This window comes from Bidens hawaiensis, unplaced genomic scaffold (genome assembly GCF_021521415.1).
Source record: "Bidens hawaiensis isolate Kalapana, Puna unplaced genomic scaffold, B.hawaiensis_p1.1 tig00002977_1, whole genome shotgun sequence".
Taxonomy (NCBI): Eukaryota; Viridiplantae; Streptophyta; class Magnoliopsida; order Asterales; family Asteraceae; genus Bidens; species Bidens hawaiensis.
Window position 1 is genome coordinate 2094370 of NW_027491160.1, and position 19621 is coordinate 2113990.

The 19621-nt window shown below is 36.5% G+C and overlaps 1 protein-coding gene and 1 pseudogene across 2 annotated transcripts; both read right to left on the bottom strand.

Moving 5' to 3' along the window:
• Positions 1–711: 711 nt before the first annotated feature.
• Positions 712–17229, bottom strand: LOC143621909 (TMV resistance protein N-like; annotated as a pseudogene). The gene is made up of 7 exons (XR_013151614.1): positions 17152–17229; positions 15376–15884; positions 14119–14708; positions 3029–3518; positions 2637–2906; positions 1482–2465; positions 712–1279 (listed from the first exon to the last, which is right to left on the bottom strand). The product of XR_013151614.1 is annotated as a TMV resistance protein N-like (transcript).
• On the bottom strand, positions 3564–12763 carry LOC143621837 (toll/interleukin-1 receptor-like protein). The gene is made up of 2 exons (XM_077093142.1): positions 12218–12763; positions 3564–4106 (listed from the first exon to the last, which is right to left on the bottom strand). The coding sequence occupies exons 1-2, from the start codon at positions 12727–12729 to the stop codon at positions 3719–3721; spliced, it is 900 nt and encodes a 299-aa protein (XP_076949257.1). The 5' UTR covers positions 12730–12763; the 3' UTR covers positions 3564–3718.
• Positions 17230–19621: the final 2392 nt, after the last annotated feature.

Here is a 19621-nt window from a genome sequence, read left to right on the forward strand (position 1 = left end):
AGAGTTCATATTTTATTGTTGATGTTGGTGACAGTGTAACCCGGATGTAGGGGCTGTTTTTCCGATGGAGTTCGGCTGTTTATGGCTGAGGAATCATTGGAGGAAGACATAGTTTGTGGAAGTAGAAAACTATAACGGAAAAGAGATGGAAAAAAATTAAGTTTTGTTTTTGATTTTGGCTCTGATTACCATGATAAATATTGAACTTTTGTGATTGTTTTTCTTATTTCATATCCACGTAATACAAATCAATATAAAGAGATGAGGTCCACAATTAACTCCTAAGATTGTGGATCACTATGGATACAAAATCACAATTGATTCCTAGAATTATGCATCATCATAACAACCAAATCACAAAGATAACTACTACATTAATGGTAAAATAATATGAAAACAATTTCCTTCAAGAACATCAAATTGGAGAACAAGTAATCTACCCTCGTCCCCTTCAATTAATATCGTAAATGTAATTGTAGATTTTGGTTGTGAACATAGCCTTGTGACACGTTAAGTGAACCACACTTAGTTTTTGTGCTCCTTATATAATAGCATCTTTAATCGAGCTGATATTATTCGTATGTGTTAGTTAGGTACAATTTCATAATATAATAAACTACTAACAATGTCACCAACCATGCCATATAAATCGAGATTCACACTGTTCACAAATTTAAGTGGTTCTACTCGGTTTTATACACTAACATACAAGGCATTACTATTTATAAGGTAAGGGGTCGCAAGCCAAGATAGTATTATGAGACATATAAAAAAGGTCCCAATTCCAGTAATAAGAGATGCATGAATTCGTTTGTTGGATTGACTCTGCATCTTCTTTGTAGACAACGCGTGCCCCGCATCTTACAGCTTTATGATAGCTTAATCCAACAGTCACGATAAGATTTCCTTCCATAATATTAGACCAGTCGTCATGTTGAAGATGATTGTCATCACGCATTTGCACAAAGCTACTGAATGGTATAAAGCCAATCCACAAATTCTCATTAACAGATGTAGATGTTGTGAGAGCGTTATTAGAATCAACTGGTGATTTAGGATCACATATTATTGCATCCTTTTCATATCTGAATTGGACACGATGGTAAGGATGTATCGTCGGCTGTTTAAACACACCACATATTGCAAACCCCATGACATGGGATTGCCATTTGGGATGCAACTTCAATGCTATTTCATTCCCGTGTTGTTCCTTGAACCAGCTTGGAATCTGGCTTCCAGGGATAGCAATAGATAAAGCATGATCTACATAGGCCCATCTCTGTATTCAAAACAAAACATAAAACATTAATGGTTAGTTCTACAAACTATTGTAAGAGGCCAGAGAAACAAATGCGGAGAATTTGGTAATATTTTAAGATTTGTGCATATGCATATGGTGTTTTCAGTCTCTAGATGCACATTATTGCATCTCTCCTTTTACTTTTCTTTTAAACTAAGTGAGATATAAATTAATTAGCTACCTTAATGAAAGTTTCGTTAGACATCATATCAAGGTATCTTTTATTCTCTTGATTAAATAGAAGTTTCTGGCAATCAAGGAGCCATATCATATACAAGCACTCATGCTCATTTGATAAATCATCTATCTTTTCTAGTGAGCTGCAACGACTTGCCTTCACTACTTGTACTCCTGATGGAAGTGCATGCAAAATTTGAAGTCGGGTACACTCATCCAGCTCTAGGTGTTTAAGAGCTGAAATGTGGGAAATGCTTGCAGGTAACTGAGTTAATTTTGAGTTGTGGCTTATAATTAATTCTTCCAGGGAGGATAATCCATGAAGATTTTCAGGGAAATCTTCTTCTCCTATTTGTCTCCAACCGAGATCCAGTTTTCTCAAGGAGCACAAATTTGTCAGCACGTGAAAATTAATGGTTTCTACCTGCCCTTCAAAGGGAGTAAAGTAGTCATTAGATCCTAGCTGAAGCTCTTGTAAATTTTCCATGCTTCCAAACTCCTCAGGTAATTTCTGCAAGCCACGACAATCATGAAGACAAAGCTTTCTGAGATGCTTTAACTCATATATCGAATTTGGAATTTCTGCAAGACCCGTACATGCTTCAAGATTTAAAAATCTTAGTTTTGATAGATGTCTACTCGATGAGGACAGTTCCTTAATCCCGTGACAACCATGAAGATTTATATGTGACAGTTTAGACATACTTGAAGAGAATTTTGGGAATCTTTCTAGACTATAGCAGTTGATGAGAATCAAAGTTTCTAATGATTCCATGTCCAGTTTGGATGGGATACGGCTAAGTTTTGAGCAATTAAGCATATCCAACCGAACAAGCCTCTTATGAGATCCAATAGACTCATGAACCTCCACCAAGTTTTGACAATTTGACAAAAGTAACCTCTCGATGTTAGGGGCGCCTGAGACGTCTGGAAACCTTTCCAAAGATGATAAATAGCAGAATCTGATATATTTTAAGTTCAGCATAACCTGGTTACAAAAACATAAATTAATAATTTACAATCCAGGTTATGTATATATAAAATGAACACAAATAAAAATCAATGCAAAATTTATCTAGGTAAATGTCTAAGCATGATAGATCATGATTCATGACATTCTATGTTTCTAACAAACTCCATGTATTTACAAATTTAATACCTTTTGATCATCCCATAAATGCTTTATTTTTCCATAGGACAATTCCAAACCCGCAAGCTTCTGCATGTTTTCTAGTGGCAGGGAAGGAAATGGGTATTGAACCCAACAAAGCCATCGCAACTCATCAGGAAGAAAGGTAGGTTCACAAGAAGTGAAATTATGGTAAACATCAAGTAAACGAAGATTCTTCATGGCTTTAAAAACATCAGCACTAAAATCCAGCTTCTCTTCTTGATGTGGTTCGATTATTGCTTCAATCCTCTTTAGTTCCTGGAACCAAAACAAAATTGTAGTAATTCTTGAAACCTTTTTTTATTTGTTTATTATTATTATTATTATTATTTTTTTGCTTCTAGATAGTAGTAGCTTTTATAAAGGAATAGCTTTAATACCTCCTCTTTCTTGATAACATCAGTAATTTCTTGATGTTTCCATAGCCTACTGTTCGAGTAATCCTTACAAGCTATTTTTTGACCCAATTCTTGAATGAGGTCATGCATATCTATCTTTCCATATGTAACAGTAATTAGAGATTTTTCGATAAGAACCTCGATCCCTATCACTGGGTGAAAACCAAAGCTATCAAGTTTTCTAGTCACGTCTTTTATATCTTTTCCCTTGAAGAAACATGCAATGTCTAGAAATATCTTTTGCTCGAGAACATGTAGATTATCAAAACTAAACTTCAGTGTGTTGGTAACCTCAGTATATTTTGTTTTGTCAAGTCTAGCTAAAGCACTTTCCCAGTCACTTATTTTATTTCTTCCTCGAAAGAAAGAGCCTAAAACTTTCAAAGCAAGGGGAAGACAACCAGTAAAAAATATTGCACGATTTGATAAGTCCTTAAACTCATGTGGAGGATTATTCTTTCGAAAAGCATGTCTACTAAAGAGTTCAATAGCTTGATCCGTAAGTAAAAGAGCAGGTTTGTATATGTCATCGGCATATGATAACAAATGCTCATCTCTAGTGGTTACAATGATTCTACTTCCTCGACCAAACCATTTGCGTGCCCCAACTAGGTATTCTAATTGAATGGAAGCATCTACATCATCAAGGACGAGAAGAACCCTTTTATTCTTTCATCTGAGTTGCATCATATTGGCTCCATGCTCGAGATCCTGAATCATCAACGCTTGCTGCAGTACTAGAATATCTTTAAGAATCTTTTCTTGTATCAAACATATATCTTTGGTAGTAGAACTATTTTCTCTAACATTTATAACGAAGCTACTGCCCTCAAACTTATATGCAATTCTTCTAAACAAAGTTTGTGCGATAGTAGTCTTTCCGATCCCCCCCATTCCGATTATCCCTATCATACGTGCCTCTTGTGTTGCTTCTATGCTCAATAATGAATTTAATGCTTCCACGTGAGACTCTATACCTACTAGAGCATTATCCCTGTGACTAGGTTGTATATTGAGTAAGATCTCATTAACAATCTTGTTGATAAATATAGATTCACCCCTGTGTATAAAGAGCATTGCAGAAAATGTGTAAATCAACGTAAAAGAAATTTGAGTAAGTATAGAATTAGGAAATTATTAATGCATACTATTCATTTATATATTTGTTTTCAAATATTGAGTATCGATATCTTCTATTTCTTAACCCAATTATAAATACAAAATGTATCGATATTCTATTTCTTAAATACAAAATATATTGTGATTTATTCATCATCAGTCTCCTATGACTCACTTGAATTGCATAACCTTTTCTTCTTGCTTGCACTTTCCTCTTCAACATCTTAAAAGAATACCAATTCCTTGTTCCTTAACACGCTATGACAATCCTCAATATCCAAATATTTTACTTAAAGCAACCTTAAACTTGTTGATTCCAATTTATGCAAAAAACTTCGATGTTTCATCTTGAGGATGTCAGAAGAGTTCTGTGCAATTAGATTTGAGCTAAGTAGATCAACTTGTTTTGATAGGATATACCAATAGCTACTGGACTAGTTCAGTTGATGAATAGAAGAGCGCGCACTTCGGCATGTATTTTTTTAATTGGAGCATGAGCCTAATTTTTGTCACCGAATCATGTTTTGGAGATAAAGGTGAAGGGGGTATGCCCCCTTAAAGGTTGAAAAAGTTTTTTAGTGTTATAAATGTTTGCCAGGCAAATGCCCTTTTAAAAAAAAAAGAAGAAGAAGCAACAGGTAGCGGTGTTGTCCACTACGAAGCCAAGCATATTGTAGCGGCATGTCAAGCACCATGGCTTCCAAAGTTACTGCATGAACTGTTTCAAGAGTAGCAAAGAGGTCCATGACAGTTTATTATGACAACATATTGATGGATTTGAATATGAGATAAGTGAAAATACGATAGATTGGTTCTAAGTATTTTATTGAATAACTTGAACTTGCATACAATCATAGAGATATTCAATCTCTTAAATTGATAAAATAATAAAACGGCTATAACCCTAAGAACCGGGCTTAGCTTAACAACCTTGACCAAACGTTTTATTCTTAAAAAATAAACAACTAAGGCAAATAATCAGGAGCACATAATCAGGAGTCATCACGTGCAGAAGAGTTTGAATCAGTTTTCATCACCCTCCCTTGATTCAAGCTCCATAACACCTAGCCAATGTCTAAAATAGACAAACTTCTCTCGAGTTAAAGCCTTAGTAAGTACATCAACTAATTGTTCATTAGTGTTGCAATATTCCAGCTTGACCTGCTCTTGGTTAACCATTTCCCTAACAAAATGATGCTTGAGCTGGATATGTTTTGATTTACTATGCATAACCGGATTTTTGCTCAGGTTGATCGTGGACTTATCAAGATAGTGGCTGCTTCTTGTTTAATACCAAGATCAGTCATGATCTTCCTTATCCACAAGGCTTGACAAGTGGCAGAAGTAGCAGCTATGTATTCTGCCTCAGTACTTGAGAGAGCAACAGTTGATTGCTTCTTCGAGCTCCATGTAACAGCACCACTTCCAAGATTAAACACACTTGCTGATATACTTTTTCTATCATCACCACAGCTTGCCCAATCACTATCAGTGAATCCGGTTAAACAAACTTCACTTCCATTAGCATACCACAGCCCAAAACTTGAAGTTCCTGCAACATACTTAAGGATTCGTCTAGCTGCTCCATAATGTAACTTAGATGGAGTCTGCATAAACCTTGAAATCATACTAACCGCATAAGCTAGATCAGGTCTTGTGTGAGTCAGGTAGATCAGACCACCAACCAGACTTCTATAGGTCACTTCATTGCATTTGTCAGCTTGATCTTCAATAAGAAGTTTTTCACTAGTATTCATTGGAGTGACCTCATAGGCACAATCTTTAAGACCAAACTTCAGCACTAAACCCTTAGCATACTTTTCTTGACTTAGGAATAACCCATTTCTGGTTTGCTTTACTTCCAATCCAAGGAAGTGTTTCAAAAGGCCCAAATCTGTCATTTCAAACACTTGCTTCATACCATTCTTGAACGATTCAATAAGATCAGGAGAGGAGCTGGTACATATTATGTCATCAACGTAGAGACACACATACATATCTCCCATTTCTTCATCATTTTTCACATATAACGTTGGTTCATTCACACTTCTTTGATATCCATTGCTGAGAAAATAGCTATCAATCTTTGCATACCAGGCTCTAGGAGCCTGTTTTAACCCATACAAAGCCTTTTTTAGCTTGTATACATGATCTTTCTTGCCTTTTACTTCAAACCCAAGAGGCTGCTCCACATATATTTCTTCATTCAAATCGCCATTAAGGAAGGCAGATTTGACATCCAACTGATGCACATTCCAACCTCTTTAAGCAGCAACACACAACACAATTCTTATTGTTTCAAACCGTGCTACAGGAGCAAACGTCTCTTGGTAATCAATATCATGTTGTTGAGTGTACCCCTTAGCTACAAGTCTCGCTTTATACCTCACCACTTTACCATCAGGCCCTACTTTAGTATTAAATAACCACTTTAACCCAACCACTTTCCTGTTACTAGGAAGTTTCACCAGCTCCCACGTCTTGTCTTTCTCTATTGACTGCATTTCTTCACTCATTGCCACTTGCCATTCTTTCATGAGAATGGCTTCTTGATAAGTAGAGGGGTCGGTGGCATTTAGTGCAAATTGACATGCATAGAAATCTTCATCAACATTAATCTCCTTAGCTTTATCATACACCTCACCGAGATCTTTCAGACTATGTTGTCTATGCAGTCTAGGAGAATGAATATATGGACTGGTAGGGTTGCTTGAATAAGGTGAATTGGTTGAAATGGATGGATCATTTGGTTGGGAGGAGACCTGAGATGAATCTGATTGAGTGTTTGTTTGTGATTGGGTAGGTGATTGAAGGTTAGGAGATTGAGTTGAGTTGGAGGAAATTGATTGAGTAGAGTTTTGTTCATGAGTTGGTTCATTTGAGGTAGGCTCATGTGAGGTAGGTTGTTCATAAGTAATTGGGAAAGGGTCGGTGTAGTAGGTTTGTGAAGTATTGTTTGATGAGCTGCACCAGACCCACTTTTCTTGTTCCATAAAAATAACATCTCTTCGAGTAACAAACTTCTTAGTATCAGGATTATACAACCTGTAGCCCTTACTTTGTGTTGAGTACCCAATAAATATGCACTTTTCAGATTTGGCATCCAACTTCTTTCTAAAATGAGAAGGAATAAGACCATATGCCACACACCCAAACACTTTTAGGTGATTGACAGTAGGCTTTCGGTTGCTCCAGGCTTCAAGAGGAGTCTTATTCCTTACAGCTTTAGTAGTGGCCAAGTTAATCAGATGAACAGCAGTGGCGACTGCCTCGGCCCAGAATTGATTTGGCAGCCCCATTTGTTTCATCATACTTCTGGTCATCCCCATAATCGTCCTGTTCTTTCGTTCAACCACACCATTGTGTTCTGGTGTGTGAGGAACAATTAGTTCCCTTTTAATCCCATGTGATTCACAAAAAACATTGAATTCATTAGAGGTGCATTCCCCACCCCTATCAGATCGTAGTACCTTAATAACATGTTCACTTTCTTTCTCAACCATTGATTTAAAGATTTTGAATTTTGAGAAAGCTTCTGATTTTTCAGTTATAAAGTATACCCAACACATTCTTGTGAAATCGTCAATAAATAACAGGTAATACTTACTTCCCCCCAAGCTAGTAGCTTGCATAGCTCCACAAATATCTTCTGTATGAACTAGTTCCAAGGGCTTGGTAGCTCGCCAAGACTTGAAGTGGAATGATTCTTTGGCCTGCTTTCCTACCACACAACCTTTACATCTATCTGCTTGTTTTATGCTAGGCAGCCCTATCACCATCCCTTTATAATGTAAAGGCTTTAAACTTTGAAAGTGGTAATGTCCATACCTTTGGTGCCAAAGAACAGATACTTCATCAAGGGGCTTCTGAGCGGGTTTAGTGATGGTAGCTGCTTCTTGTACTGATTCAGCAGCATTTAACGGGAACATATTGTTGTTTTGAATAGGCACTTGCATGAGTATTTGACCAGAAGTCTTTTTTATTGAACACTTGCCATCATCAAATAGAAGGGAGTATCCCTTCCTCATTAACTGACCAACACTTAGAAGGTTGTACCCCATTAGAGGGGCATAATACACATCATCTAGAAATCGTGTATTCCCACCAGGTGTGACTATCTTCACAGTTCCTTTTCCTTCAACTGACAAAATCTTTTTGTCTCCGAGCCTAACACTCAGTGTAAACCCTTCGTCTAGAGAGATGAAGCTATCTTTAGACCCTGTCATGTGATTAGAGGCACCCGAGTCAAGAAACCACAAATAGGATGTGTTGTTATTATCTTCATTGTCTGCCATGAGCAGCATCCCATCATCAACACAAGCCATGAATAGACATTGATCATCTTCTTGGTTATCTTCAGAATCGGCTGCAACATTGGCATTAGAAGGTTCTTTGAGGTACCAGCAATCCTTGACATAGTGACCTAGTTTGTTACAATTTGTGCATTGGGGTATCTTTCCCTTGTCTTGACTTCTACCCCTACCTCGACCTCTAAATGAGAGTCTCCCTCTTCCTCTAAAGGAAGAGTTGTTCTTGAAGGATCTTCCACCATCTTGCATTACCTGCAAAGCTTGTTCATCATTGGGGCTTTTTTTCTCTAGTGGAGATCGGTTGTTAATTCTCTCCTCTTGGGATTGAAGGCATCCCATTAGCTTGACTGGAGTGAGTTGAGATAAGTCCTGACCAACCTCTATGGAGGGTACAACATAATCGAACTTAGGAGTTAGGGTTTTGGATAATAGGGATCAAATCAGATTGGCTCTGATACCAATCTGATGGATTTGAATATGAGATAAGTGAAAATACGATAGATTGGTTCTAAGTATTTTATTGAATAACTTGAACTTGCATACAATCATAGAGATATTCAATCTCTTAAATAGATAAAATAATAAAACGGCTATAACCCTAAGAACCGGGCTTAGCTTAACAACCTTGACCAAACGTTCTATTCTTAAAAAATAAACAACTAAGGCAAATAATCAGGAGCACATAATCAGGAGTCATCACGTGCAGAAGAGTTTGAATCAGTTTTCATCACACATCAGCCATATTTTTAACCAAAGCATACCATGGGAGAAGCAAACACATTGATATCAAGTTTCACTACATCAAAAACTTGGTAGAAAGCAAGCAAATTGAATTATTAATGTCTTGCATGTTAAACACAAGAACAAATATATAGTAGATATTCTCACAAGCACGTTGGCTTGGAACAGTTGACTAATATTTGCACAAGAATGAGAGTTGCAACACTTTGAAATTACGAGGGAGTGTTGAGAAGTATTTCAAACTATAATTATTATTGAAATAGGAACTGCTTGAATTAGTGAGGTTGTTGAGTCATAGACTTGGTAGAATTATTCTTTAGGAATTGGTTCCTTGTTTGCATTTCATAATTTGCTATTTAAACAAAGTTAAACTCTTAAGTGTTTGCAATAAATGTGTAATTGTATTGTCAATTGTAATTAGGGTTTGTACAAGAGATGTGGTTATATACTTAACCCATATTTATATAATACTGCCTCTAACATTTGCCTAATTACAGTGTGTCTAGTATTCCCCTGCATGCTTAGTCCAAGGAATGACTTGTAGCTTAGAGCATAAACCGTAAATCTATGTGTTGAAAGAGTTTTTTTAAAGATGTTTGCAATTTAATCTTCCGTGGACATGAACTGTACATGTAGCTTTCCTCTTAAAACTTGTTCTCTAATTAAGTGATACAGTCAACTCCAATATTCTTTGTTCTTGCAAGAAATACTGATTGAATTTGCAACAAGGTAGGTTGTACCAAGATTATCACACCGAAGGGTTGGAAAATCTTATATGTAAGCCACGAGTTCTTTCAATAATGTTTATAAAAGGTTTATTCAACCACTGTTTCGGCGAGAACTTTGTATTTTGCTTCTATATATGACCGAGAAATTGTTTTATGTTTTCGTGCAATCCAGGAGACGAGGTTGGAACCCATATATATAGAAAATCCCCCCCGGTGGATTAACGATCATCAGGGCAATCAATCTAAGAAGGCACAAAGAGATGAAGTCCCTTACCATTGTGCATCAATAAAGGCTAGAAGATGGGAGCTAGAGTTTTAACGAAAGAGGAGATTGTGATATGGTACCTTTTAAGTATTGGAGCCTTGGAGGATGTGTTTTGAAGCTGCCTAGTGATTCTCGGATGCAGCATGCATGTGTTGGCATTTAGTTTACAACAAATATGATGTCTTGTATGGACAAATATGCATATTAATGTAAGGCTCCAAAAAGTTGTAGATATTTCGATGGTTCTGGTAGAAGAGAACTATCTCCAGTTGAAAAAGATTAAGGTGGTGTTTGTTTTCTGAAAAAAGCTTCGCGGAAGCTCTTTTGTCTACACTGTGCAGACCACTCGCAGACATGAGCTTCCGCAGAGTGTTTGTTTTTTCGCAAACGTTTCATAAAGAACATCTGCGCATGCCCTTCTTGGTGCAGATGTGGTTCAGCCTCTTTTTACCTCTTTTAACCTATTTCTAACTTTATAAACCATCGTTCTTCTTCACAAACTCTCAACCTAGCCTCCATCCCTCGCTCCTCTGCTGGCCGTCGCCCCTCCACCAGCGTCGCCCTTCCATATAATCCACTGATAGAAATCCAACACTCAAGGCATAAACCTATTGTACCCGGCTTCGCTGCCGCTCATCTTTGTTGCTCTCTGCCACCGCCGCTACTTATCTTCTCTTTCGAACTTTGACATTGACTGTGAGTGGAAATAACAGCCTTCGAATGTTTTATTTGCTAAAATTTTCTCGTGATGAGATTGAAATTAGTAATTAGGTTTTCATGCATGTATTTGAAAGATGAAATCAATGTATGTAGCATTTGATTATTCACATTGAAAAGACCTAGGTTCGGTTTTTGCTTGAGGAGATTGAATTATTAACCCTAAACTAGAGAAGTGTAAGCCAAAAGGGCATGCCATATGAGGTGTATAAGATGGAATTGCTGAGCAGTTAATGCAAAGTATGGAATGAATAATTTAAAAAAAACTCTTATTGTGGTTTAATAAATATTACTTCAGTGTTGTATAACTACTATTTAAAATTGCACATTGAAAAACTCTTTTAAGTTTAAAAAAATCGGTTTATTTATTATTTTACCAATTTGCAAAAGTTGAAAAACAAACAACCTTCTTATTACAGACTGTAGACCTTTGATCCACCTTTTCTTCTACAGAGGTCAGCATATATGGTTTGCAAACTGCAGACATTTTACTTCTTAAAAAACAAATTACGCATATACCACCTAAGATGTTCTCATGAGGATGAAACTTGTTTACATTAAGTACAGCCAGTTAAACGAGTTCTGGTTCAATCTTCATCATCATTGTACTCAGTAATCCCACCAATAGCAAAGCTATGGTAGGGTCTGAGGAGGGTAAGATGTAGACAGCCTACCTCTACCCCGTAGGAATAGAAAGGCTACTTCCAGGGAGACTCCTGGCTCGATAGTAGTTTTGCATCAAGCCATGGACATAAGACACATAACACTCAACCATCGGCACACCAGCCGATTGGTGCATGTACCCTTGTCTTTCGGCTGTCAACACCACCACATGATGCCTGATTAACCTTCCGCCACTTTTAACGTTATTTTCACAACATTAGTAAAATAACATCAAAATTAGTGCAATTTCACTTTTGTCCACCCGAGGGTTCACACATATATACATTATATGCACGCACCACAAGCAAGGTGTAAAATAACCAAGAAATAAACAAGAAACGAATGTAGTTGACTGCTACTAGTATGGAGATTAGGACCCACTATTAGGACAGCTCATCTTAATGATCAAAACACTTGACTATATCAAACAAACATAAACACCCTTGAAAATAAACTAACACACATTTATTAAGAAAACTCACTATACACTAATCGAAACTCAACCGTCTTATACTTTTTTAAACCATTTGTAGTTTGTATGGATGGGGCGGGCTGGCTGATTATTTTATGATTTATATGAATGCAAACTAACTCATGAATTCATCAACGAACTGGGATAGACACTAACCCGCTGTCTGCCGAGATATGCCAGCCAGATAAATTAGTAGTTGAAGTTAAAGCTTCTCTCCATTTGTTCACTTTATCCTTCATTCCTTTAAACTTCTCATCATGTTGCTCAAACGCCTTTGCATATTCTCTTTTTTGTCCTCGTACATCAGATGGATCTACATGGTAGAACACTGGTAGGATCGTCTGCCCCACCTTATCTTGGCATTCCATGATCTTAGCCAACTCATCTAAACACCATGAAGAGTTGGCATAGTTTTTTGAGAGAATAACGACCACAGTCTTGGAATCCTCTATGGCTTGCAGAAGTTCTGGAGATATCGGCTTCCCCAAAGGAAGCATCTTGTCATCTTTGAATACATGTATTCCTTTCTGAACAAGAGCATTATAAAGATGATCAACAAAATTGTGCCGAGTGTCTTCACCTCTGAAGCTTAAGAACACATCATGTCTCCATGATCGTGTAGGTACAGAGGAAGATGAAGATGGAGAAGACATTGATTTAGATGCCATTAAAGGTCTCAAGATAATTGCATAGACAAATCGCAAAAAGTCAACACCCAAATGGAAGTGATGGCTTTGCATCTCCAGCATGGGTACATTTTGTATTACTTGATGTGGTCCTCTGTTAATTATTTTATTATTGGTATTATTGGTGTAGTGTCAAATTGGATGATGAGTTTAATAGTACTAGGAAAGGTGTGTTTAGAATAGGTCAAATGCTAATATGTAAATGATATAGTTTTATTAACCCGAAACATCATATACATAATAAATTAATTAGTATAACTAGTGGGAGAGCCCGTGCTTTGCGACGGAGACACAATGGAAATTAGTATGAACGGTTGACATCCTGTCTCAGAAAGACTGACTTGGTATGTTCGTTAAAAAAAAATTAACATAGACTTTTCCTATTCTAAAACTCTTTATTTATTCATTTAAGATATATATATATATATATATTCCTAACAGCTCCTTAAACTTGGAATTATCATAAATCCATGATCGCAAAATCTACAAACTTTAACTATCACATCTGACATATTCAGCTTCATAAATACTAGTTGATCCCGGTAGAAAAAAATTCTACACCTATATGGTTGTAAAGTGTAGTATGTTGTCCACCTTTTATTAAATTAGTCATAAATAATAGTAATGATACTCTCGTTGTTCATGGAAAACCGATTAATACAATATCGTATAATAAACAAACAATGAATGAAATACCCATGAACTTGGGAAATACACTTTTGTATGAACGTGATGATAGAATTTCAAAATAAGTCTTCATCTTTGTTCTTTATTGCAAAATGAGTAGATCATCGTTGATGGTTGTGATTGTGGATTCGGTGTTCAACATGGTTCACTTAAAACAAATTTCAACTCTCCCCATTGAGAATTTGTGTCTCCTAGAGTACAACAGTCGAAACATAATGCACTGTTGTAGCTGGCTCATTCGTCCGAGGTATCAACGGGTAAATGTTGTTCTTCGTTATTAGGAAAGAAAGAAAAAGTAGAAGAGGGTGGTGGAACCATTTAGAGAATTCCCCGTGATTATATTAGGGAGTTTATTCATTTTAATCAAAACGATGTAGTTTTAACGGATTTCGTAACTAAATTAGATACATAACAACCTCCTATTCACTTTCCCCTTTCTATTAACATCGATCTTTTACTGACAGTTCATCTCAATGATCAAAACCAAACTTCAGTGTGTCGGATATCTCACTGTTTATTTTTTCTAGTCTAGCTAAAGCACTTTCCCACACACTTATTTTCTTTCTTCCATGAAAGAAAGAACCTAAAACTTTCAGGTCTAGAGGAACACCACCAGTCAAGCATATCGCACGATTTGAAAGGTCCTTGAACTCATCTGGAGGGCTATTCTTTCGAAAAGCATGCCTAGTGAAGAGCTCAACAGCTTCATCCATAAGTAAAACAAGAGGCTTGTATTTGTATTCAACATCTGATAGCAAGTGCTCATCTCTAGTGGTTATAATGATTCTACTTCCAGGACCAAACCACTTATGTTCTGCAGCTAAGTACTCTAACTGGCTGAAATCATCCACGTCATCTAGGACAAGAAGAACCCTTTTTTATTCCTGAATCTATGTTCTATCATCTCGGCTCCGTGATCAGGGCCCTGAATCATAAACCCTTGCTGAACTACTAGAATATCTTTAAGAATCTTTTCTTGTAACAGGCATATATCTTTGAAGGTAGAGCTATTTTCTCTAACATTGTTAATGAAGCTACTGCCTTCAAACTTATATGCTATTCTTCGAAACAAAGTTTGAGCAATAGTTGTCTTTCCTATTCCTCTCTTTCCATGTATCCCTATCATGCGTACCTCCTGCGTTGCTTCTATGCTCATTAAAGAATTTAATGCATCCACACGAGAATCTATACCAATTAGATTAGTATCCCAAGCATCAGGTTGTATGTTGTGCAGGATCTCATTAACAATCTTGTCGATATGAGCAGATTCACCACTATATATATATATATAAAAACCATTGTTAGCAAGTTAATTACAAAAGAGACTATAAATCTGCAAGAACCCACTAATGTAGCTAATTACCCACAAATGAGGATATTTATAATCCATTGTTTAGAATAAACTAAACTACTTGATGATTCAAACAAAGCATAAACGCCGTAGAAAATAAACGTACACACATTTATTTAGAATTTACTAAGTATACTCTTATGTCTTAACTATTAATCTCATATCTAACTTCTAAGACACTCCAACCTCTTATATATACACTTTGTAATAACTTTTTAGTGTCTGTTGGGGGGGTTTTGCTTATTATAAAATTTATACAAATGCAAATTTGATGGCTATCAGGAACACAAACACAATCACAAGAATAATGTATCGAATGTAAAAGAACAAAAGGGTGGGTTAACCGTGGTGTTGATTAATCTTGGTACCGTGCATTATCTTGTCATATTTACATAAATTATAGCAGGTAATTGCCTGATAAACTGTTGTGACGGTTTGCTACCAAATTACAACCGTTTGTAATGGTATTGCATAATGTTTATAATCATAAGTTGAGTTACAATAATAATATAATCAACCTAATAATGTTTATAAGTTCTAATAAAACTTACTCATGAATTCATCAACAAAAGTATATTTTAAATACTAACCCGCTTTCTGCGGAGATATGCCAGCCAGATAAATTAGCAGTTGTAGTTAAAGATTTCCTCCAGTTGTTCATTTTATCCTTCACTCCCTTGAGATTCTCTTCATGTTGCTCGAAGGCTGTTGCGAAGTCTCTTTTCTGTCTTCGTACATCAGATGGATCTACATGGTAGAACATTGGTAACACCTTCTGCCCCATCTGATCCTGGCACTCCATTATTTTGGTCAACTCTTCCAAACACCTAGAAGAGCTGGCATAGTTTTTTGAGAGTATAACTACTGCAAACCTCGATTCTTCAATGGCTCGCAGAAGCTCTGGAGAGATCGATTTCCCAGAAGGGAGCATATTGTTGTCTTTGAATGCATGTATTCCTTTCTGAACAAGAGCTGTGTAAAGATGATCAACAAAAGTGTGTCCCGTGTCTTCACCTCTAAAGCTTATGAACACTTCATACATCCATGATCGTGTTGGTGCGAGTGAAGATGTCGACGGAGAAGACATGGATTTGAAGGTCTCAAGATAATTGAACAGGTAAAACTCAAAAGGTCATAAGTACTCATAAGGAAGTGATGGCCTTGCATCTCCAACAAGGCTATATTTTTATATTACAAGTTGATGTTTTATTCTGTTAATTATGTTATTGGTGTACTGTTCAATTGAGTGATGAGTTTTTTAGCATAAAAAAATCAAAGTATAAAATGTAACTAGATACAATTAGTGTACGATTTGTGGGTTAACAGTTTGAGTTGATTATTGATGACCCCGAATGATGTACATCAACCCTAACATGATGTGCAAGTACCTAAACCGGTCAAACAAGTTAGCATGTCAAAATGGGTTGACAAGTTGAATTTAATAAACCACGTATATTTATTCATGTCAAAGACATTAATTTTAACCAAAAATACTTAAAACCATGTAACAAAAATGATTTATGTAATCCGGTTATCTAAATGGGCTAAGAGTATAGGTGGTAATATGAGTGGGTTGGGTTGGATTTGGGTGATGGGTCAGGATGGGTTTTTAAAAAAGAGGGTTAGGATGGGTATGGGTCAAGATGGATAAAGTTAATTCATCTTGACCCAAGTAAATGTTAAAATGTAAAGAGCTTCAAAAACCTCTCAAAAAAATATTCAAAAAATTTAATAAAAAATTAATAACTCAAAATATAAATAAAAAACGCAAAAACTAAAATAACTAAAATGTCTCCCCCGTTATCCTCGTTCATAAAAAAAATAAAAAATAAATAAGTAAAAAACTCGGTTTCGACTCAGTTCTGGGTCGGTTTTTCGGTTCATTTTTGCTTTTTTTTTCGTGTTCAATGTTTTTGGTTTTTGTTCGGTTTTGATTTCTCAGTTTTATTCAGTTTAGGATATGTATGGGTCAAGATGAATAAAGTTAACCCATCTTAAACTAAGTAAAGGTTAAAATACAAATGGTTTCAAACCCCTCAAAAAAATATTCAGAAAAATTAATAAAAAAATAATAACTCAAAATATAAATCGAAAACGCAAAAAGTAAAATAACTAAAGTGTTTCCTCCGTCATCCTCGTTCGTAAATAAATAAATAAATAACTCGGTTTTGTCTTGATTCAAGTTTGGTTTTTTCAGTTTTTTTTTCACTACGGTTTTGCTTTTTATGATTTTGGTCAGTTTCGGTATATGTTCGGTTTCGATGATTTCAGTTTCGATTTCTCGGTTTCTATTCGGTTCCGTGGATTTTGTTTGAAATAAAATTGGATAAAGCTTGTTTTTAGTCCATTCTAACCCCTAAACAAACCAATTCTAACCTATAATCAAAAGTCACTAGCATTTTCCTAATCCATCTTGACCTTCTTGCAAAATTCTTTTGATCCATCATGACCCATCTCAATTAAAAGTTATCCAAATTGACCCAAAACAACCCATTTGGGTTTGTTTTGCCACCCTTAGCTAAGAGCATTCTCAGCCCGTTTCCTAAAAATATGTGAGGATGATTTGTAAATTATATGTTATGGTTATGAGTGGTTGTGAGTAGAGGAGGGAGAAAATGTTATAAGAGAAAGTTAAATTTGAGGTTTCACTGTTTATATCGTATAATTTTTTAATATTTTCTAAAAGTGGTTGTGAGTGAAAGAAAGAGAAAAGATAATGATAAAGGTATACAAAATATTATTTAATTAAACAAGAGAGAAAAAAAACAGTAATTTTTAGTGTAATTATATGATATATATGGATATAGGATAGGGAATGGGCTGGGAATGCTCAAAAGGAGTTGGTAACTCAAAACAATTTGGTTGTCTTAGTTTATATTTAATCTAAACTTAATTATTCTTTGTATTTTCATAATTATTGTAGTGAGGATCAAATACAAAGTCATTTTCCTTTTGTCTAAATAGCCTAGAAAGGATTCTCATTTTATCGGTAATCGACTTAAAACAAACTCCAATTGAACTTATTTTAGGGATGCTGTAACCGACTTGGGCTCCTTAAAGGGGTGGAGATGTATGTCCAACGACGTCGGGCCGGTGTGCTAGCGAAGGTGTTGGCTCCCTAAGGGGGTGGATATGTAAGTCCTACATCGGTGACTAACATCGGTGTAGATGGAGAACGTAGTGTTAGAATATTCGGCCTAATTTGGAAGCGCTCTAATCATGGAGAAACAGCAGCAGTCAAAGCTTGACCACTATAATCTTGCCAATAGACAGGCTGCCATAATCTCCTCGTTATCAATCAGTTTAATATATTTCCTTGTATAGAGTCCTAGGTTCTCTATATATGGGTTGTTATTGTCTCCTTGTAAAAAGAAGAAAAAAAGAAACTCAATAAATAAAATCTCTGATTACCAGTTAACATGGTATCAAAGCGCGTTTGATCCTGGAAATTCCGATCCGTCTTCAACAAGATGACGGATGCTGATACCCAAAATAATCAAGTTCTCGATGAATTGACGATGAAAATTGCTGCACTTCTAAGGAACAGTCTCGGAACACAGCCAACAACAGCCAACTCCGAGAACCTTTCTTTAGGAACTAAACTGGGTGGAGATAACTATTCCATATGGGCAACACTGATGAAAAAAGCAATTGGAGGTAGGGGAGAAGTTCTCACATTACAGGGGATCCACCACATCCTTTAAAAACCGATACAGAGTATTCACATTGGGAACAAGATGACCAGTGTGTTTTCACCTGGATTATCCAAAATCTTGAATCCAACTTGGTGAATAACGCCTCACAATATCCTACTGCAAAAACCCTATGGGATAATTTAGCCACCACATACGGATCCGGAACCGATTCACTGCAGGTGTTCGACCTCTATAAACGGGCGAACTCCCTCAAACAAGGGTCCAATACTCTGGAAGATTTGTGGAGTAAACTACAAGGCATTTGGATGTCTATCGATAGAAGAGAACCGAATCCAATAAAGGACTCGGAAGACATTTAGATTTATAATAAGAAGACCCAAGAACAAAGACTTTACCAGTTACTCACGGCGGTCGATGGCAAAATGGAACCAATCAAAAGAGATATTCTAAAGAAAGAACCTCTCCCATCCGTTGAATCTGCATATGCCACCATCAGAAGAGAGGTTTCCAGAATGACCATCCTAAAATCCGGACCCTCCGATAACGATTCAACCGAAATTGGGTTGGGTTTGGCAGCCAAGGACTCACAACAAAGAACAAGGTTTCGACCTAAAGAAAAAGAAGATAAATCTAAACTGTTTTGCACTCATTGCCAGATGAAAAGACATACTAAGGAACAATGTTTCAGGCTAGTTGGGTATCCAGAATGGTGGGAAGGCGGTCAGAAGCTGAAGAACAGCCAACGCTCAAGTGCTGATGGAAAAGGTGCTTCGGTAACAGGGGGAGGAGAGTCCACCGGAAAAGAACCACAGGGAAGCGGCGGCGGTTTTGGAGGAATGGCTGCAACAGGTGATGATGGTCCAATAGGTACAGGGCTCTCTTCTAAAGTTCTTTTTGATCGGCCCATGTCCCATTCTAGAAAGCCAAATAACTGGATCTGGGACTGTGGGGCTACGGATACTATGTCATACGATTGCAAAGATTTTTGTAACTGGGTGCCACCGTCAAAATACCACATTGAAACCGCTAGTGGAGAAAAAATTCAAGTCAAAGGGGGAGGATCTATCACTTTCTCAGAGAAAATGAAAATTAATAATTGCTTATATATTCCTTCTCTTTCCTCAAAATTATTATCTATTAGCCAAGTCACAAAACAACTCAATTGTGTGGTACTTATGTA